General features: G+C 43.1%; 1 protein-coding gene across 1 annotated transcript; it reads left to right on the top strand.

Annotated features, from left to right (window-relative positions):
* The first annotated feature begins 695 nt into the window (after positions 1 to 695).
* LOC132871908 (interleukin-4 receptor subunit alpha-like) lies at positions 696 to 21,914 on the top strand. The gene is made up of 10 exons (XM_060906519.1): positions 696 to 875; positions 999 to 1,076; positions 2,135 to 2,255; positions 2,349 to 2,500; positions 15,702 to 15,850; positions 15,924 to 16,080; positions 16,167 to 16,260; positions 17,250 to 17,313; positions 20,355 to 20,437; positions 20,538 to 21,914. Exons 1-10 carry the CDS (start codon positions 842 to 844, stop codon positions 21,097 to 21,099), a joined length of 1,494 nt encoding a protein of 497 aa, XP_060762502.1. The 5' UTR covers positions 696 to 841; the 3' UTR covers positions 21,100 to 21,914.
* The last annotated feature ends 217 nt before the right edge of the window (positions 21,915 to 22,131 follow it).

Raw genomic sequence — 22,131 nt, 5'->3', positions numbered from 1 at the left:
CCCACATCCTCTTCAAACACTTTTATTGACACACAGTAGAATAGAGACAGTTGTTCTTCCTTCTCTAATCAGTAGAGTACTTCCAGAATCAGAGAGCAAATTCAGACAATCTTCACTGTTAAGCAGGAATAATTGTTCTTCAGAAATGGGAAATAGTCACATGCACGTTCTACCTTAGGCAATATGACTCATCTCACTATCACCTGTTCCCTCTCTGCTCTCTGTATACAAGCACGACATTTAAGCACATACTGTATTACATGCACTAATAGATGTCCATTTGTGTGCATCTCACTGGTGTGTGTCTTGCCTTGTCCTCTTGTATATATATCCATCCATCCATCCATTATCTGTAGCTGCTTATCCTGTCCTACAGGGTCGCAGGCAAGCTGGAGCCTATCCCAGCTGACTATGGGCAAGAGGCAGGGTAAAAACTGAAGATGGCATGCCTTTGTTGTTGTTGTTATTTGACAGCAGTGCATAACACACATACAGTACATGTTTAACACCATGGCAAGTCACATAGTTTCAAATAACATCTCCTTTCACTTTCAGATAACATTATTAACAATGGTATCGTTTTGTAGGGTTTTTTTTCCATTTGTTTTCCTGTTGGTCATGGATGAAGTATAAGCCGGAAACAGTGCTACTGCATTTCCACAGAACTGCTTCAACCTGTTCCAGTAAAAGCTGAAAGTAATGCTCCACAACACAGCATTCCAGACAGGGGACGGTGAGAGACACATCATTGTTCTTACTACTGCTCCTAAATCTTTCAAATCTCAAATATAAACCCGGTTCAGTTGTGACTTAAGTCAAAGAATTGAAGATTCTGTCACACATGTTTGACCTGATGCCACGTCTAACCTGCAAAGGTGAGTTTAAAAAGAAGCTTATGGAGATGAGAACAAACTCTGTTCTCTTTGTCCTCGAGATGTTATGTACGATGTTATTAAAACCTCAACAGCTTTTTTTTTTTTGTGCTTAATTTATACCAGGATGGACAATGGCTGCCTTCATTATAATCCTGCAAGTAATCCAATTTCTCTCTGGCTTTGGCTTCACTGAATCTGTTGGTAAGTTTGCTGCTAATTCATTACTATCCAATAATCAAGTTTTTAATATATCTTTGAGAAATGGTTTTCAGACTAAAATTCTGTCCAACAACAAAAATCATAGTTAAAAAAAAAAAAAACCTTAGATCTTACATACCTTATTACATCTTCAGTACTTTCTTGAGATCAACTTGCCCGTTCTTTTAGGCTATAAACCATATTTTTTTTTAATTGTCTTTTTTCTCCATCCCTCTCCCATTTTGTCATGCTCTTTGTTCTATTTGTTTGTCAAAACGTACATAAGTAAAATTGTTTCCATTGTCCTGCATATTAAAGGTGCCATATGTGATAATGTTCAAAACATATCTTAGGAAAAAAAAAACCTGAAATGATTTGTAAGATATTACCATGTAGTGTATTTCGTGAGGTTTTTTTTTTTCTCTTTTTCCCCTAAAAGACACTTAGTTTGGATTTGAGTGATACGTCAGATTTGGGGGAGAGTTGAAGACTTGTCAAGCTTTTCATAGAAAGAACAAGTCTCTTCACAAACAGCATAATAACGCACCACCTCTTCAAATGCCTTTTGTCAGGTTATGAAAATATCACAGGTGCCAATATTTATAGTTTGTGTTAGTGTGTCATTTGTTCATTTATTTCACCTGTTGCTCCAGATACAGCTGAAAGCTATGTTTTTGTGCTATCTCAGCTAAAGCATATCAAAACACACAAAATTCACCACAGCAGAAAAAAAGCAAAGGAAAAGAAAGACTCGTACTTGCTCATCCTAGTAGAGGATTTTTTTTAACAAAAGCTCTACTGACACCTCCATCTTTTCATTTTTTTAATCTCTTCATCTCTTCCATCGTCATGCACTAGACTTTTCGTGCCGTCCAAATGATGAAACAATAAATGACACACATCAGGAAGAAAAACATTAGAAAAAGAAGAAAATGAACAGAAAATGTAAAGAAAAAAATGAAGTGATGAATAAATTAATCAACATAATCTTGGCACTTAATTTAACTATTTTTGGTGTCAAATAAACTGACATGTTCCTGACACCTTAATCCCATTTTCAGAGCCTCTGAAATGCTTTAACGATTATGATACCGAGCTAAAGTGCAGCTTGTTCGGGTATGAAGCCAAAAGTTGTTCTGAAAACAAACTCAACGCTTCATTGATCATGAAGAATGAAAACAGGTTAGTTCAGATGATGGGTTAAAATTACTTTTTTTAATACAGTTGATTAGTGGTGCAGTATTTGCTTGATATTTGTCCTTTCTTATGTTGCAGGTCATTCACATGCCATTTTGATGAAATCCCACCCGGCTCATGTGAATGCACAACTGAAGTGAAAGGGTTTGTGGTTAACGAGTTATTCATATTGAACGTGATGAAAGGAGACAAGATTTGGTACACACAAAATACCAAAACCCACGACTTCAGTAAGTGAATTACAGTTTGTAAGGTTTGAAGGTTGCAGGACCATTCATTTTTAATTCAAAAACTACTCAAATCAGGAACTGATTCCAGACAAAAGTACAGTGTCTTGCAAAAGTATTCATCTCCTTTGGTGTTTGTCCTGTTTTGTCACATTACAAGCTGGAATTAAAATGGATTTTTGGAGGGTTAGCACCATTTGATTTACACGACATACCTACCACTTTAAAGGTGCAAATTGTTATTTTATTGTGACACAAACAATAATTAAGATGAAAAAAAAACATAAATCTGGAGTGTGCACAGGTATTCACCCCCTTTCATATGAAACCGCTAAATAAGAGCTGGTCCAACCAGTTCACTTCATTAACTGATTTACGTTCCACCTGTGTACAGTCAAAGTGTCACATGATGTCTGTATAAATCAACCTGTTCTGGAAGGACCCTGACTTTGCTACACTACTAAGCAAGCAACATGAAAACCAAGGAGCCTCCAAACAGGTCAGAGACAAAGTTGTGGAGAAGTATAGATCAGGGTTGGGTTATAAAAAATATCCCAAACTTTGAATATCCCACAGAGCTCCATTAAATCCATTATAGCAAAATGGAAAGAATATGGCACCAATACAAACCTGATAAGAGAAGGCCCCGTCCACCAAAACTCACAGACCAGGCAAGGAGGGCATTAATCAGAGATGTAACAGAGACACCAAAGATAACACTGAAGCAGCTGCAAAGAGCCACAGCGGAGATGGGAGTATCTGTTCATAGGACCACTTTAAGCCATACACTCCACAAAGTGGGCGGGGCTTTATGGAAGAGTGGCCAGAAAAAAAGTAATTGCTTAAAAAGTCACATTTGGAGTTTGCCCAACAGCATGTGGCAGACTCCCCAAACACATAGATGATTCTCTGGGCAAATGAGACAAAAATTGATCTTTTTGGCCATCATGGGAAATGCCATGTATGGAGCAAACCCAACACCCTGAGAACACCATTTTTATACTGAAGCATGGTGGTGGCAGCATCATGCTGTGGGAATATTTTTCATCTGCAGGGACAGGAAAGCTGGTCAGAACTGAAGAAAAGATGAATGGCACTAAATACAGGGCAATTCTGGAAGAAAACCTGTTTGAGTCGGCCAGAGGTTTGAGACTGGGACGAAGGTTCACGGTCCAGCAGGACAATGACCCTAAACATACTGCTAAAGCTACACTGGAGTGGTTTAAAGGGAAACATTTAAATGTCTTGGAATGGCCTAGTCAAAGCCCAGACCGCAATCCAATTGAGAACCTGTGCCATAACTTGAAGATTGCTGTACACCAGTGCAACCCATCTAACTTGAAGGTGTTGGAGCAGTTTTGCCTTGAGGAATGGGCCAAAATCCCAGTGGCTAGATGTGCTAAACTAATAGAGACTTACTCCAGGAGACTTGCAATTGGAATTGCAGCAAAAGGTGGCTCTATAAAGTATTGATCTTGGGGGGTGAATACCTATGCACACTCCAGATTTCTGTTTTTTCATCTTAATTATTATTTGTGTCACAAAAAACAAACAAAAAAATTGCACCTTTAAAGTGGTAGATATGTTGTGTAAATCAAATGGTGCTAACCCTCCAAAAATCCATTTTAATTCCAGATTGTAATGCAACAAAACAGGACAAACACCAAGGGGGATGAATACTTTTGCAAGACTCTGTAACTTCAGGAGGAATTTACTCAGGAACATTTGAGTATTTTAATTATCATACAAAGTGATAATGTTCCTGTGGCAGTGGGGCGTGGTCAAGCATCGGTCTGTGACTGGAGGGCAGAGTCAGGGAAGTTAAGTGGCAGAATCACTACACCTGATGTTAACCTGTGTTTGTGTGTCTTCCCCAGTGACCGCACCCTATATAAGGAGAGAGAGAGCAGAGGAAGAGAGCTCTCTCCCCAACCAGATGACTTATGTGTGGGTGTATGCGTGTGGCTGGGAGAGTGTGTTTGTGACTGAAAAGTGCAAATAAAAAGAGTTTTTGGAACTCAGTTCTGGCCTACCGTACTTCTGTGCTCCACCCACCCGCTCTGAATACCACAGTGGTGCCGAAACCCGGGACGGAGCACAGAGGAGAACAGCCCTATGGAGTCCTCCCCCTTCGCAGACCTGATCCACGCCCTCCCCACGGCCCAACAGAGCCAGCACCAGGCACTGCTAAAGAGCGAGTCACGCAGCTTTTGATTCCGAAGAGCCACCGGGAATTGGTATTCCAGGCGGCTCACTTTAATCCCATAGCTGGACACTTAGGGCAGGATAAGACACTAGCCGGAATAATGGCCCGGTTCGATTGGCCAGGGATTCACGGCGATGTTCGTAGGTGGTGTACGGCGTGCCGCGAATGCCAGTTAGTAAATCCAGCGGCCATTCCAAAAGCGCCTTTGCGCCCTCTGCCATTAATCGAGACCCTGTTCGAAAGAATTGGGATGGATCTCGTCGGGCCATTGGATCAGACAACATGAGGGTACCACTTTATTTTAGTCCTGGTGGACTATGCAACGTGATACCCGGAAGCAGTGCCTCTGCGCAATATCTCAGCACGCAGTATTGCGGAAGCGCTCTTCCACGTCATTTCCCGAGTTGGAATCCCCAAAGAGATTCTGACTGATCAAGGCACCTCGTTTATGTCACGCACACTGAGCGAACTGTATGGGTTATTGGGAATGAAGCCGATCCGCACCAGCGTTTATCACCCACAAACGGACGGTTTAGTCGAACGGTTTAATCGCACCCTCAAAAACATAATTAAAAAATTTGTAAGTGAGGACGCACGTAATTGGGATAAATGGCTCGAACCCCTGCTTTTCGCAGTGCGAGAGGTCCCACAAGCCTCCACGGGGTTCTCCCTATTCAAATTATTATATGGGCGTAAGCCGCGTGGCATCCTAGATGTGCTGTGGGAAAATTGGGAGGAGGGACCTTCAACCAGCAAAAATACAATTCAATACGTTCTCGACCTGCGCGCAAAACTCCACACCCTCACGCACCTAACCCAGGAGAATTTGCGGCAGGCCCAAGAACGGCAAATCCGCCTGTACGACAGGGGCACGCGCCTTAGGGAGTTCGCACCGAGAGATAAAGTGCTCGTGCTGTTGCCCACGTTGAGCTCCAAATTGGTCGCCAAGTGGCAAGGACCCTTTGAGGTCACAAGGCGAGTCGGGGACGTCGACTACGAGGTGAGGCGAACGGACAGGGGTGGGGCATTACAGATTTACCACCTCAATCTGTTAAAACTCTGGAACGAGGAGGTCCCCGTGGCGTTGGTGTCGCTGGTTCCAGAGAAGGCGGAGCTGGGGCCGGAGGTTCAAAAAGGAACACTGACTACCACTCCGGTCCCCTGTGGAGACCACCTCTCCTTGACCCAACTCACGGAGGTTGCCCAGTTGCAAGTCGAATTTTCGGCTGTGTTCTCACCCCTGCCCGGCCACACCCGCCTCATAGAACACCACATTGAGATGCCCCTGGAGGTGGTAGTGCGCAGCCGCCCTTAAAGGCTGCCCAAACACAAGAAAAAGGTGGTTCGGGAAGAACTCGAGGCCATGCTCGACATAGGCATCGTCGAGGAGTCCCACAGTGACTGGAGCAGCCCGGTGGTCTTGGTTCCCAAGGCCGACGGGCCAGTCCGGTTCTGTGTGGATTATAGAAAAGTCAATGTGGTGTCTAAATTCAATGTGTACCCAATGCCTCGTATTGACGAGTTGCTTGATCGACTAGGCACGGCTTGTTTTTATTCGACACTGGATTTGACAAAGGGATATTGGCAGATCCCCTTGATTCTGTTATCCTGAGAAAAAACAGCCTTTTCCACACCGTTTGGCTTACACCAGTTTGTCACACTTCCTTTTGGGCTGTTTGGGGCGCCCGCTACATTCCAGCGGCTGATGGATAGGGTCCTCCGCCCCCACGCCACCTATGCGGCTGCATACCTCGATGATATTATTGTCTATAGTAATGACTGGCCACGGCACCTGCAACATCTGAGGGCCGTCCTTAGGTCACTGAGGCGAGTGGGTCTCACAGCCAACCCGAAGAAGTGTGCGATTGGGCGGGTGGAAGTACAGTATCTGGGCTTCCACTTGGGCAATGGGCAGGTCCTTCCCCAAATTAACAAGACAGCAGCGATTGTGGCCTGCCCGAGGCCCAAGACCAAATAGGAGGTGAGACAGTTCCTGGGGCTGGCTGGCTACTATCGTGGGTTTATACCTAATTATTTGGATGTCACCAGCCCGCTGACTGATCTCACTAAAAAGGGGGCACCAGATCTGGTCCAGTGGACGGAACAATGCCAGCAGGCTTTTTCTGACGTAAAGGCTGCACTGTGTGGGGGGCCACTGTTACACTCCCCTGACTTTTCTCTCCCCTTTATATTGCAGATGGACGCATCGGACAGAGGGCTGGGGGCTGTTTTGTCCCAGGAGGTGGAGGGGGAGGATCGCCCAGTGCTGTACATAAGCCAGAAGCTGTCAGTGCATGAGGGGCGCTACAGCACCATAGAGAAGGAGTGCCTGGCCATCAAGTGGGCGGTCCTCGCCCTCCGCTACTACCTGCTGGGATGCCCTTTCACCCTCTGTTCGGATCACGCGCCCCTCCAGTGGCTCCACCGCATGAAGGATGCCAACATGCGGATCACCCGTTGGTATCTGGCACTCCAACCCTTTAACTTCAAGGTGGTCCACAGGCCGGGGGCGCAGATGGTCGTGGCAGACTTCCTCTCCCATCAAGGGGGGGGGGCAAATCGGCTGCGGGCTGGACGGCTGCCCAGCCTGAGTTGGGTGGTGGGGGTATGTGGCAGTGGGGGCGTGGTCAAGCGTCGGTCTGTGACAGGAGGGCGGAGTCAGGGAAGGTAGGTGGCAGAATCACTACACCTGATGGCTAGTTCACCTGTGTTTGTGTGTCTTCCCCAGTGACCGTGCCCTATATAAGGAGAAAGAGAGCAGAGGAAGAGAGCTCTCTCCCCAACCAGATGACTTATGCGTGGGTGTATGCGTGTGGCTGGGAGAGTGTGTTTGCGACTGAAAAGTGCAAATAAAAAGAGTTTTTGGAACTGAGTTCTGGCCTGCCATACTTCTGTGCTCCACCCACCCGCTCTGATTACCACAGTTCCATTAAAGCCAAAGGGGACAAAATTACTTTTCCCAGCATAGTCTTGTGCAATATGCAGCAGACTGTATAACTGATTTAATCTCAGACTGAAATCATTTCCAATGAACAAATTACACTTCTTCCTGCATTCTTCACCATCTGACTAATCGATATCCACACTGTGGTGACATCCACACTGTGGTGACTAATGAATTAATTTCTTCGGTGATGAAACTTGCAATGCTGCATGAAACTGCTGTGACATCATCAGCACAATGAAGTGCTGAAATGCCTGGCAACAGCAATTGAGACCAAGAGAACTGCTACCAACGACCTGCCCCCCAGAGCTTCAAGCATAGTACCAAAGACACTACTCATCTGAGAAGGAGAAGAGGGGCAGAGAGGGCCTCCTCCACTAACCAGGGCTGGTTAGCTGGAGGGAGCCCGAGACTGGAAAAAGTAGGCTGATGTAGGCCAGCAGCTTACAGTCCCACCAGAGATTACCACCACCACCCTAAGACCAGACCTGGTACTCTGGTCCAACACCCTGCCCATTGTCTACTTTGTAGAGCTGACAGTACCCTGGGAGGATGCAGTTGATGAGGAAAATGAGAGGAAGAGGCTGCAGTGTTCAGAGATGGCAGCTAAGGCAAAACAATAAGGCTGGAAAACAAGAGTTTGGTCAGTGGAGGTTGGCTGTAGGGTCTTTATTGCAACATCTACTGTCAAGTTGCTGAAAGAGGTAGGAATTCAAGCACAAGTCCTGCGCCAGACAATAAAAGAAACATTCTTTAAGTTCGTTTCTTAAGACACGTATTTTTTAGTATGTAACCTCGTTTGTTGACAGTTTCGGCGAACACTTCCGCCTTCTTCAAAACAGTCACCAGATGTCGAGTGGTGACGTGCCTTATCAGCTGATGTTACTCTATGGAGGCGTGAACGTCCCGCCCAATTTGACAGGTAGTCCACGCCTCCTGCTGTCAGGTCGCTGCCCCAGGACTGCGCTCCAGGTGTGTGACAGCGCGTACGCTCCCTCATCCCGGTTCATCGTCCTCTGCGCCCGCTTTCGTATCTCCACTGCCTCCAAAATCCAACGCTGGTATCTATTCTCTTCAGCGCGAATGACTCTGGCCTCTTCCCAATTCATTATATGATTTTGTCGTTTGCAGTGGTCTGAAATGGCTGATTTTAAGTTTTCTTGGTTTGCTTTTTCTTTTTCAGATCTTGTGAGTCTTTTTGTTGTTTCTTTTTCACATTCTAATTGGTGTTCTTTCCTGCAAGTGTGGAAGCATCTGCCCGTTTCACCAATATAGACTTTATTGCATGAACGGCAAGGGATTTCATATATGACATTGCATTTATTGTCCAGTTGTATTTTGTCTTTGGGGTGAACTAGCAGCTGTCGGAGGTTCTTGTATGGTTTGACCGGGGTGTTGATGTGGTATTTCCTCATGGATCGTTGGATGCGTTCTGTAACTCCTTTTATGTATGGTAATGTGACAAAGCCCCAGTTTGTTTTTTGTGTTTTTTCTTGTTTGTTTGTTTTTTTCCTTTTTTTGTGTCTGTAATTTTCCTTTTCGAATTGCCCATGGTGGATATTGGCAGTTTTTTAATGCCTGTTGGATGTGTTGTTCCTCCTCCTGTCTGTCTTTCTCCTCCGTGATGTTCTGTGTTCGGTCGTATAGTGTTCTGATTACTGACATTTTATGTGCTATGGGATGTTCAGATGTCCAGAGAAGATATTGGTCAGTATGTGTAGGTTTTCTGTATGTTGTAATTCTGATATTACCTTCTTCTGTGTGGTGTATTTTTAGGTCCAGAAATGCTATTGTCTTGTCCGTTTCCTCTTCGTGTGTGAATTTGATGTTGCCTGTCTTGTCTATGGAGTTTAAATGATCCGTGAGTTGTTGTGTGTGGCCTGTTTTGGTTATTTCAAGAATGTCATCAACGTATCTTTTCCAGAAGATAGGTTTGCAGTCATCCGGTGCCGTTTCTATGGCTCGGGTTTCCAGATCCTCCATAAAAAAGTTGCATAGAGTGGCAGATAGCGGGTCCCCCATTGCAAATCCCTCTTTTTGTCTGTAGATTGTACCTCTGAATTGGAAATATGTGGACGTGGAAATGAAATGTAATAGTTTTGTTATGTCCTGTGCTGTAAGTTTTGTACGTTTTTTCAGGGTTCTGTCTGCTTTTAACCGGTTTTCTACTATGTTGAGAGTGTTTGTGACCGGTGTTTTTGTAAAGAGGGATATGACGTCATGTGATACAAAGATTTCATCCTTTTTTATCTTGATTTCCTTTAGTTCTTTTGCCAGTTGTTTTGAGTTTTTGCAGTGGTATTCTGTGAGTCCGAAGAGTGGTTTAATTATGTCTGCCAGTGTCTTGGAAAGGTTGTGGTGCTCCGGGTTTATGAATTTTCGGTGTGCCGTATATCCGGGGGGTGATGTCTGCTGTGGGGATGAGGTGGTTGTATGTTTATTTATCAATTTTGTTGTCGTCCATTAACGGTTTGAGTAATAGTTTGTCTTTTTTTCTTTTCCTCTGTCGGGTCTTTTTTGAGTATTTCATGTGTGTTTGGGTCCATGAGCATTTCATTCATTTGTTTTTCATATTGATTAGTGTCCATAATAACCGTGGTCCTCCCTTTATCAGCCGGTAGTATTGTTATTTTCTTGTTCTTTGTGAGTGTTCTGATGGCTTCCATTTCCTGTTTAGTTGTGTTTCTGGGTGGCGGTTTAGCTGAGGTGAGGATGCCTGCTATTTCATTCCTTAATGCGGCTTTCTGTCCTTGGTCCTGTAACATGTTGCATGCTAGTTCCGTAGCCAGTATGAATTCTTCATTCGGGATTTTATTTGGTGTGATGGCATAGTTTAGTCCCCGTGAGAGTATAGTGCGTTCTGCTGTTGTTAGTGTGTGTTTAGACAGGTTGCATATCTATTTTTCATTTATTTGCTTGTCCTTGCATTTATTTTGTTTCTTTTTGATAAGTCTATTTAGTTTTTTAATATGGCGTGTTTTTATTTTTGAGAATTCTTGTTCTTGTATTGCATTTAGATGTTCTTCCATACTTTTTTCCATGTCACTGCTGAGTTTGAACCGGCGTTTGAAATCTTGTGTTCTTTGTGTTATTTCTGTATTTAAATTGTTGATTTTGTTTGTCGTGCATCTAATTCTTTCTCTTACCAGAGTCATTCGCGCTCTTTCGATGGTCATTTCCGCGTTTCTTGTTGGAATTGGATTTTTTATGTAGAGGCTTGCTGGAATGATGCCTTCGTCCCGGCAGCGGAGATTGAAGTGGAGATGGTTTCTTTGTCGCGCCAGTTTTTTCTTTAGTTTTTCCAGGTAGCGTACCTCTTTGGCACAATCTTCTCCATAACTTATTTTTAATATGTAGTGAAAATTCATTATGTCTGATTATTATAACTATTCTTTAAGATCGTTTCTTAACTTAAAATCAGCCATTTCAGACCACTACAAACAACAAAATCATATAATGAATTGGGAAGAGGCCAGAGTCATTCGCGCTGAAGAGAATAGATACCAGCGTTGGATTTTAGAGGCAGTGGAGATACGAAAGCGGGTGCAGAGGACGATGAACCGGGATGAGGGAGCGTACGCACTGTCACACACCTGGAGCACCGTCCTGGGGCAGCGACCTGACAGCAGGAGGCGTGGACTACCTGTCAAACTGGGCGGGACGTTCATGCCTCCATAGAGTAACATCAGCTGATAAGGCACGTCACCACACGACATCTGGTGACTGTTTTGAAGAAGGCGGAAGTGTTCGCCGAAACTGTCAACAAACGAGGTAACACACTAAAAAATACGTGTCTTAAGAAACGAACTTAAAGAATAGTTATAATAATCAGACATAATGAATTTTCACTACATAATAAAAGAAACATCAGGGACTGCAGAATGCTGCAGCCAGCGGTTGTGGATCAGAAGGAAGGACCCCATCTGGGCCAAAAGATGTTAGGGGGACACACCTAGGTCTGATCAGCCTGTGGTGGGCCTGCCTTAGCAGAGGGTGTTATTGTGATTAAAAGGCCGAAATATCCGATGACACTGGTGCACAACTGATGAGGTATCCCTAACATCTTTTGGTGGTTTCTAGCAACTGTGAGTGGTTGGCATTTTAAAGTCAGTATAGTGTGGAGGGCTTCATACAAGGGACCATCAACATCATGTCCTCAGTCTTAAAATTAACATGACACTCACAAGAGCAATGGAGGATATTGAAGGGATGCTGATTCTCACATATATGTGGCTGTTTTTGTCACAGCAAGGAAACAAATTTCCCCTTGGTCTCTGCCGCTCATTCAGTTGTTGTGAAATTTAAAAAAAAAAAAAATAGAACAACCCAAACAGTGATAAACCATTATTCTTCATTGTTCCTTCAAATCTTTAGTAGTGCACAAGGAGTTTAACACTCTGAGGTCCTGGGCCTGTCAGACACTCTGTGGCAGTCTGATAAACCTTGACATTTTTAAGTCTTGTCTCGTCTTCTTCCGGTTATCCGGGGCCGGGTCACGGAGGCAGCAGTCTGAGCATGGAAGCCCAAACTTCCCTTTCCCCAGACACCTCGGCCAGCTCCTCGGGAAGAACACCGAGGCATTCCCAGGCCAGCTGAGAGACATAGTCCCTCCAGCATGTCCTGGGTCTTCCCCGGGGCCTCCTCCTGGGGGGACATGCTTGGAACACCTCCCCAGGGAGGTGTCCAGGAGGCATCCGAAAGAGATGCCCAAGCCACCTCAGCTGATTCCTCTCGATGTGGAGGAGCAGCGGCTCGACTCCGAGCTCCTCCCGAGTGACTGTACTTCTCACCCTATCTCTAAGGGAGCACCCAGCCACCCTGCAAAGGAAAATCATTTCGGCCGCTTGTATCCGTGATCTTGTTCTTTCGGTCATTACCCAAAGCTCATGACCATAGGTGAGAGTCGGAACGTAGATCGACCGGTAAATCGAGAGCTTCGCCTTTTGGCTCAGCTCCTTCACCACGACGGACCGGTAAAGCGACCGCATCACTGCGGAGGCCGCACCGATCTGCCTGTCGATCTCATGCTCTATCCTTCCCTCACTCGTGAACAAGATCCCGAGATACTTAAACTCCTCCACTTGAGGTAGGACTTCTCCACCAACCTGGAGAGGGCAAGCCATCCTTTTCCGGTTGAGAACCATGGCCTCGGACTTGGAGGTGCTGATTCTCATCCCAGCCGCTTCACACTCGACTGCAAACTGCTCCAGTGCATGCTGAAGGTCCTGGCTTGCAGAAGCCAACAGGACATCATCATCTGCAAAAAGCAGAGATGAAAGCCTGTGGTTCCCAAACAGGATTCCTTCCGGCCCCTGGCTGCGCCTAGAAATTCTGTCCATAAAAATTATGAACAGAACCGGTGACAAAGGGCAGCCCTGCCGGAGTCCAACATGCACTGGGAACAGGTCTGACTTACTGCCGGCAATGCGAACCAGACTCCTGCTCCGTTCGTACAGGGACCGGACAGCCCTTAGCAAAGGGCCCTGAACCCCATACTCCCGAAGGACCCCCCACAGAATACCATGAGGGACATGGTCAAATGCTTTCTCCAGATCCACAAAGCACATGTGGACTGGTTGGGCAAACTCCCATGAACCCTCGAGCACCCTATGAAGGGTATAGAGCTGGTCCAGTGTTCCGTGACCAGGACGAAAACTGCATTGTTCCTCCTGGATCCAAGGTTCGACTATCGGCCGAATTCTCCTCTCCAGTACCCTGGAGTAAACCTTCCCTGGGAGGCTGAGAAGTGTGATTCCCCTATAATTGGAGCACACTCTCTGGTCCCCTTTCTTAAAAAGAGGGACCACCACCCCAGTCTGCCACTCCAGAGGCACTGTCCCCGACCACCATGTGATGTTGCAGAGGCATGTCAGCCAAGACAGCCCCACAACATCCAGAGACTTGAGATTCTTGGGGCAGATCTCATCCACCCCCGGTACCCTGCCACCGAGGAGCTTGCTAACCACCTCAGTGACTTTTTGGCTTGGGTAATGGACGAGTCTGCCCCGAGTCATCAGCCTCCACTTCCTCAATGGAAGACGTGACTGGGATTGAGGAGATCCTCGAAGTATTGCTTCCACCGCCCGATAATGTCCCCAGTCGAGGTCAACAGCTCCCCACCCACACTGTAAACAGTGTTGGCAGAGTACTGCTTCCCCCTCCTGAGGCGCCGGACGGTTTGCCAGAATTTCTTCGAGGCTGACCGATAGTCCTCCTCCATGGCCTCACTGAACTCCTCCCAGTTCCGAGTTTTTGCTTCCGCAACTGCCCGAGCTGCGGCACGCCTGGTCTGCCGATACCTGTCAGCTGCCTCAGGAATCCCGGAGACCAACATGGCCCGATAGGACTCCTTCTTCAGCTTGACGGCATCCCTTACTTCCGGTGTCCACCACCGGGTTCAGGGATTGCCGCCACGACAGGCACCGGAGACCTTGCGGCCACAGCTCCGAACAGCCGCGTCTACAATGGAGTTAGAGAACATGGTCCACTCAGACTCAATGTCCCCCGCCTCCCTTGGAAGCTGGGAGAAGCTCTGTCCTCATACACATCCTGTACCAATCTCACACACTTCACCACTCCTGATTTCCTCATGCAGTACTACAGCTGCTCTCTAGGCACCCTGTCACATGCCTTCTCTAAATCCACAAACACACAATGCAGCTCCTTCTGGTCTTCTCTAAGCTTTTCTGTCAGTATTCTCAAAGCAAATATTGCATCTTTAGGACACTTTCCTGGCATGAAGCCATATTGCTACTCACAGATCTCTACCTCTCCTCTTAGCTGAGCTTCCACGACTCTTTCCCATAACTTCATGCTGTGGCTGGTCAACTTTGTCTTTATGGTTAATGCAGCACTGAACAGCAGCCTTGCTCTTGAATCTTGGTACCACTTTTCATACGAGTCAAACTGATACCATGCTGTAGAAAAGGGCTATGTACTATATATCCACATATCCAAATATTTCAGTTATTCCATGAAATTGAGTCATACATGAGCTGATAGCCGACGAGGCGCATAGCACAGAGTTGTCTATAATCCATCTATGACGAGATTGAGTGGAATAACTGTTTTATTTCATCCACATTCACTGGATTTTGAGAAACAGAGCATTTTTATGTTTTGCAAATTCAAATCAATAAAAACTTTATACAAAATGCTGAACAAAATATTTCCGCTTAGAATGTAAACAAACCGGCGAAATGACAGGAGCAATTTGAAAAATGTGATGATAATTCTTGAAAAATTTAAAAAGGATATGTTCTTATCATCAAATACTTTCATTCCATATTTTGTTGTGCTTTTTTTTGTATTTTTGGGTCTTCTTATTCTTCAGGGTTTTTTGGCGGTTGGCAAACCAACGTAAAGGTGCATTCCTGCCACCAACTGGGCTGGAGTGTGGAATAGGCGATATTGGGGAACAAAAAAAACCCCAGCCCTATATTTTAGCCATTTCTGTTTCTTTTATCTCATCTCATCTCCTCTAGCCTCTTTATCCTGTTCTACAGGGTCACAGGCAAGCTGGAGCCTATCCCAGCTGACTATGGGCAAAAGGCGGGGTACACCCTGGACAAGTCGCCAGGTCATCACAGGGCTGACACATAGACACAGACAACCATTCACACTCACATTCACACCTACGGTCAATTTAGAGTCACCAGTTAACCTAACCTGCATGTTTTTGGACTGTGGGGGAAACCGGAGCACCCGGAGGAAACCCACGCGGACACGGGGAGAACATGCAAACTCCGCACAGAAAGGCCCTCGCCAGCCACAGGGTTCGAACCCGGACCTTCTTGCTGTGAGGTGACAGCGCTAACCACTACACCACCATGCCGCCCCTGTTTCTTTTATATACTTGATCATTTTTGTGGTTTTATTTTTGAGTAGTTTTTATTTCTTCCTCGGTTGGTTCAGTAACACGCTTCACCATTTTGTTTTTCTCTACTCACGGTATATGAGCTGATATCCTAGTAGTAGAGTAGCCAATCAGAGCGTGCGATTGCTCATATCCAGTGAATGTGGATAGAATAAATGATTTTATTTCTTCCCTGCAGTTAAGCCTAGAAGACCAATCATCAAGTCAGTCATCCAGAAGCCAAATGGAGACTTTTCAGTTACCTTGGACACCACCTACAAGAATAAAGCTTTTTGTGACAGCCTGGCTGTGGAGCTCACATACAGCATTGATGGAAGCAGCAATAAGGTGAGTCGCTTAATACTCATCAAGCAACACATTTTGTCTGAAACTATGAAAATAATATTCACTTTTCATACAGGAGACAAGGCTTTTGGGAGAAGGTCAGACTACACATGAGATTGTAGGCAGTAACCTTCAACCTAACTCTGTATATAGTTTGAGAGCGAGAATGAAATCAACCTACCCCCCTAATAAGACATTCAGCGACTACAGTGACCCATATGTGTTCAAAACACGTAAGTTTTAAGAATAAGCATGTGTGGAACGATTTACTGAAATTTATCGGCATGTTTAACAGGAGTTCGTGTCTTTGTGTCCACAGCACAATCGTTAGTAAACATGCTCAGGATAATAATCCCCATCTTGTGTGTCATTCTGTTAATTTGTGTATCTTCAGTCTATTTCTGGTTCAACAGGTAAGACCTGAGATTTTCATCCTGGCTTGTGTTTTATGTATTTAAATTTTTAGAAGGGCTTGGTTATAATCAGCATCTAGAATCTTGTCAGGTCAGATTTTACAGCGATGAGTCATGGTGGAATTATCACTACAATCTTGCATTTCATGAATGCATACAGGCTTGGTAGCTGTGACAATCATATTTATCAGAGTGCATTCGAGAACTCGGATTAACGATAACCTTCATTTTTCACTACACAAAAATGCTGATTGTTCTGGTATGAGAAAAACAGGAATGTGCACTTTTGCAATCAGCCGTCCTTCCAGAAAAAATATCAATGTGTTGTTCGCGAAGGAGTTGACTCCTTGACCACATTTGCAGTACCACATTTCTTCCAGAGAGGGCTCCAAATCCTCTTTCACAAATTTCATCATCAACAATTTTATCATGAATGCTTTTTTAAACTATTACTTATTCACATAAAAAGAAAGGAAACTAGATAGAGACTGTGACTAAAGGTCACAGTAATTTGCGCCAGCCCTTACAAATCGGGACATCTGGTCACTGTACCCTGTAGATCTGGAATGGTAAGAGATAGAGAATGATGCTTAGTGAGGAAAAGTTGCACCCTGCCACCCTGAACAAAATAAAAAAAAAAAGATTGGAAAAAAATCATGAAAATTGACATTGTTATAAGTGATTGAAAAAAAAGATCACGTTTTTCAGAGATCATTCTGGTTCGATGATCCGGATCAGCACCAAAAGCCATAGTAACGTAATTCAGCCCAGAGGTATTCTTCATGTGAAATTTGGTGATTGGTTGAAAACTGAGGGAGAAATAGCATCCAAAAAATGTTAGGATTAATAATAATAATAATAATAATAATAAAGTAGAACGATCCAGAGTGAGAGTAACAATTTGCACCAGCGCAAGTTTAAAACAACCTTCATCAACAAGCCTTTACGTCGGAAACCCATAACTGATTTTTTTAACCTCTTTATTACAGAATCTTTAAACCATGGTGGGACAAGATTCCTACTCCAAGATTTTCTACAGATTTTGTAAAACAGGTAGGCAACGCTGTTTCCTTCAGTTACTCCAATATGGAGCATTTCCAACAATCACTTTCCACTGAACATCAGATTTGTTTGTCTATTGTAGCATCCAAATAAAAAGCATACCTGTGGATGTTTCATATTTCTAAAATTGTAAACTAGGCAATAGTAACTTTTTTTTTCCCCTACAAATAGGCATATCAGGTGAAAATTAAAATTCAGTCCAAATTGCTTGAAACTGCTCTCATTGAATTCAGAATTGAATGCAGAACAGACCTTTTCCAGAATTAAAATATGTTTATTCATTCTTGAGATATTACAAATCAAAGATTGAAAAAACAGCTTAATTTTTAGAAAACTGCCGTAATATTCTGTATGAGGATCTCATTAACCAATGAGATCAAATGTTTTTTGTTCATAACTTTTATTTTTCAAGATATTTACATAGGAACATAGATGGTTATATAATGAATACAAAGTTTAAAAATGAGTAAAAAAAAACTATTATGCAAATTAGTATTTAATTAGTATTAATGATGCTAATTAGCTAAAAATGTTAAATTGGTACACTCAATAAAAAAGTCATAAAAGATTATTTCTAATCGCCTCTTTGTGCTCTGTAGGCCTTTGTATTTCTCAAAAGTAAGGCCTACTAGTGTTTATATGAAAGCATATACAGTTAGGTCCATAAATATTTGGACAGAGGCAACATTTTTCTAATTTTGGTTCTGTACATTACCACAATGAATTTTGAACAAAACAATTCAGATGCAGTTGAAGTTCAGACTTTCAGCTTTAATTCAGTGGGTTGAACAAAATGATTGCATAAAAATGTGAGGAACTAAAACATTTCTTTTTAAACACAATCCCTTCATTTCAGGGGCTCAAAAGTAATTGGACAAATTAAATAATTGTAAATAAAATGTTCATTTCGAATACTTGGTTGAAAACCCTTTGTTGGCAATGACTGCCTGAAGTCTTGAACTCATGGACATCACCAGACGCTATGTGTCCTCCTTTTTAATGCTCTGCCAGGCCTTTACTGCAGCGGTTTTCAGTTGCCGTTTGTTTGTGGGCCTTTCTGTCTAAAGTTTAGTCTTTAACAAGTGAAATGCATGCTCAGTTGGGTTGAGATCAAGTGACTGACTTGGCCATTCAAGAATATTCCACTTCTTTGCTTTAATAAACTCCTGGGTTGCTTTGGCTTTATGTTTTGGGTCATTGTCCATCTGTATTATGAAACGCCGACCAATCAGTTTGGCTGGATTTGAGCACACAGTATGTCTCTGAATACCTCAGAATTCATCCGGCTGCTTCTGTTCTGTGTCACATCATCAATAAGCACTAGTGACCTAGTGCCACTGGCAGCCATGCATGCCCAAGCCATCACACTGCCTCCGCCATGTTTTACAGATGATGTGGTATGCTTTGGATCATGAGCTGTACCACGCCTTCGCCATACTTTTTTCTTGCCATCATTCTGGTAGAGGTTGATCTTGGTTTCATCTGTCCAAAGAATGTTCTTCCAGAACTGTGCTGGCTTTTTTAGATGTTTTTTAGCAAAGTCCAATCTAGCCTTTTTATTCTTGAGGCTTATGAGTGGCTTGCACCGTGCAGTGAACCCTCTGTATTTACTTTCATGCAGTCTTCTCTTTATGGTAAATTTGGATATTGATACGCCGACCTCCTGGAGAGTGCTGTTCACTTGGTTGGCTGTTGTGAAGGGGTTTCTCTTCATCATGGAAATTATTCTGCGATCATCCACTACTGTTGTCTTCTGTGGGTGTCCAGGTCTTTTTGCATTGATGAGTTCACCAGTGCTTTCTTTCTCAGGATGTACCAAACTGTAGATTTTGCCACTCCTAATATTGTAGCAATTTCTCGGATGGGTTTTTTCTGTTTTCGCAGCTTAAGGATGGCTTGTTTCACCTGCATGGAGAGCTCCTTTGACCCCATGTTTTCTTCACAGCAAAATCTTCCAAATGCAAGCACCACACCTCAAATCAACTCCAGGCCTTTTATCTGCTTAATTGAGAATGACATAACGAAGGAATTTCCCACACCTGCCCATGAAATAGCCTTTGAGTCAATTGTCCAATTACTTTTGGTCCCTTTAAAAACAGGGTGGCACATGTTAAGGAGCTGAAACTCCTAAACCCTTCATCCAATTTTAATGTGGATACCCTCAAATGAAAGCTGAAAGTCTGGACTTTATGTCCATTATATAACTATAACTTGAATATGTTTCAGTAAACAGGTAAAAAAAAACATTTTTGTGTCAGTGTCCAAATATATATGGACCTAACTGTAAATGATTATTTTGATTAATATTCACAGCTTTCAAGGCAAACCTCGAAAAAACTGTCTGATCCACATCCAATAAACAATTCACATTAACTGAACTGAAATTGACACTCGCGTTTCTGACTTACGTTTTTTTTAAATCTCATTCCGATCACTAAGATCTCAATATTTTTCATCAAAACAACTCCAGTTATATTCTAAAATAAAATAATTCTTTATTTACAGGAATCAGTTTGATTTGAAAAAAATAAGAAGGTAAAGCTATGAAAACTCACTTCAAAATCTCCTGTGAATCAGAACATCAAAACTAGCACAGGGAAGATGTTGCTGAATCCTTCATCAGAAACAGTGAGAGAACATTCCTATAAAAGTGATCTGATTGATATTGACGAGCAATCCAGTGGGAAACTGATCAGGAGAGAGAGAGAGAGAGAGAGAGAGAGAGAGAGTCTGACCACTTTCCCGTGACTCAAAAAGAAAAGCACCAGCAGTTTCCCGACGTCACATGAGCAGAGTTTTTACTCTGTTGTACCGACTTCAACCTGCCGTTACTCCCAAAGTACTGAACAGATCTTTACCAGATTATAAACTTTTTAATGATAGAAAATATTCAATAGTTAAACAATGACCAATATAGAAACTTAGATGAACATCTGTGTGGACAGTTTTCACAGCACAGCCAGCGAGAGTCTGATACGCCTGTTACAAAAGTTTTATTTAATTCCTCCATGCTTTATTCTTTTCTCTACCAGGTCCCAAAGTTGCTGTCATTCCAAACTGACGTCTTGTCTGTCAGTCTCGATCCAACAGCAAACCAAGTCACCAAGAAGACATGGTGATGCTTTCATCATTTATACGTTTAAAATTTGCAAAATCTAAAGTGCATCGGTTTGTTACGTTTCTAAATATAAATCTGAATGTTCTCCTGATTTCAGTGTGGAATCTTCTCAAGGCCGGGGTGAAGCTAGGCACTGTAGTGACAGTCTAGAGAAAGGTGTTGATTCAGGATCGCCATCGCTGATTTACTCCTCATCCAGCTACAAGAGCATGGACGAGAACAGCTTTGAAAATAAATTAACATCCGTCAGCCACGAGTATGAAAATCAGCAATTGAATGAATCCAGTTTCTTAATCAGCAATAGATTGCAAATTCAATCAAAGTCCTTTTTTGAAAACCCAGTTCCAACAATGCATCTGGGGAAGAACTTCCTGGAGCCATATAAGAACCTGGGCCAAAAGATACAGATGGATTTTGAGTACAGTGTGTTGAATGGTTGTACAGACTCTGGAAACTCCAAACTGAGTCAGATCATGCCCCACAACAAGGACATGCCTGTGGTTCTTGCGTACGAGTCCATCAACCATCATGATGCTTTTAGCTCTTGTAGCAATCCAAGCTTAGAGGAGCCATTAAGCACCATGAAACCACAAACTCTTACATCTTCCGTCCATGATAACATCCTTATTCCGATGGAGGACGAGTATCAGTTGCTTTGAAGCATAGCCTGAAACGCTGGAGAATGAAAGAGCTACAAAGTTTGAATTAGATTAGAACATCTCTCAGGGAAGTATCATGGTAAAATTATCATCTTGTTTTGCATCTCTTTCTAAGCATTCAAATGTACTCTGGGTTTGATGAGCGAAAGAGAGAGAGCACTCAGGGTAGAACTTCCTCGAAGTATATTTATAGTCACCTGTCAAAGTCTTTGGTATTTGAATGAAGATTTGCAGTAGTGATACACTACGCATTTGTATTGCATCCACTATGAAGCCCAACATCATGAAGATTGACAGCTACGATAAAGTAGTTTTTTCATCCCTCATTGTATCATTACTCCAAGCTGATGGATAGTTTTTTGAATTTAGCTTTTCTATGCTGTTTAGAAACAATCTGCCATCTTTAGTATGTATTTATGTTAAAGTTGTTCCAACCCCCAAATTAAGCCTTTAACACATGTTGGTCAGATCTCAAATCCATGTGTCCGCTCACTACAGAAAGCTGCACTGACCAACAGGAAATCTCTGACTCCATAAAGCACGCTGAAAATTCTATGTGAAATGTCTCTCATATCGTTGAAATGGTTCTTACTTAATAGACTTACTTTAGAGGGCTTAAACACTCAAATGCACATTAATACGTACATTTGTGAAATATTTTGAATTGTTTTTGAACTGTGAAATTCATTCTGACACCATTATCGACAGTTGGTCATTTAGTGCAAGGATAGTGAAATGTTACTAAGGTTAAAGATAAATGTTCTGTACCCCGCTGTAAATGTGTATTATATAAAGTCTTGTGGGTTTGAACAGTCTTTTGTATTATTTTCATTATTATTCTTTAGCAATAAAACATTTTACAAGAAAGGAATGAAACACTACCACAAAGTTGATTATTTTCCTATAAAACAGCACATCAGTGTTTTATTTCTCTTAGACCACAGCAATGTGTCACTGCTAGTAATTATGTATTTGTTAAAGAGCATGACATCAATCTATCTACAGTTGTGGTCAGAAGTTTACATACAATGA

This window comes from Neoarius graeffei, chromosome 23 (assembly GCF_027579695.1).
Source record: "Neoarius graeffei isolate fNeoGra1 chromosome 23, fNeoGra1.pri, whole genome shotgun sequence".
In the NCBI taxonomy this organism is placed as follows: Eukaryota; Metazoa; Chordata; class Actinopteri; order Siluriformes; family Ariidae; genus Neoarius; species Neoarius graeffei.
Note: the sequence above shows the minus strand (reverse complement) of the source record. Positions and strands in the feature narration are given on the sequence as shown.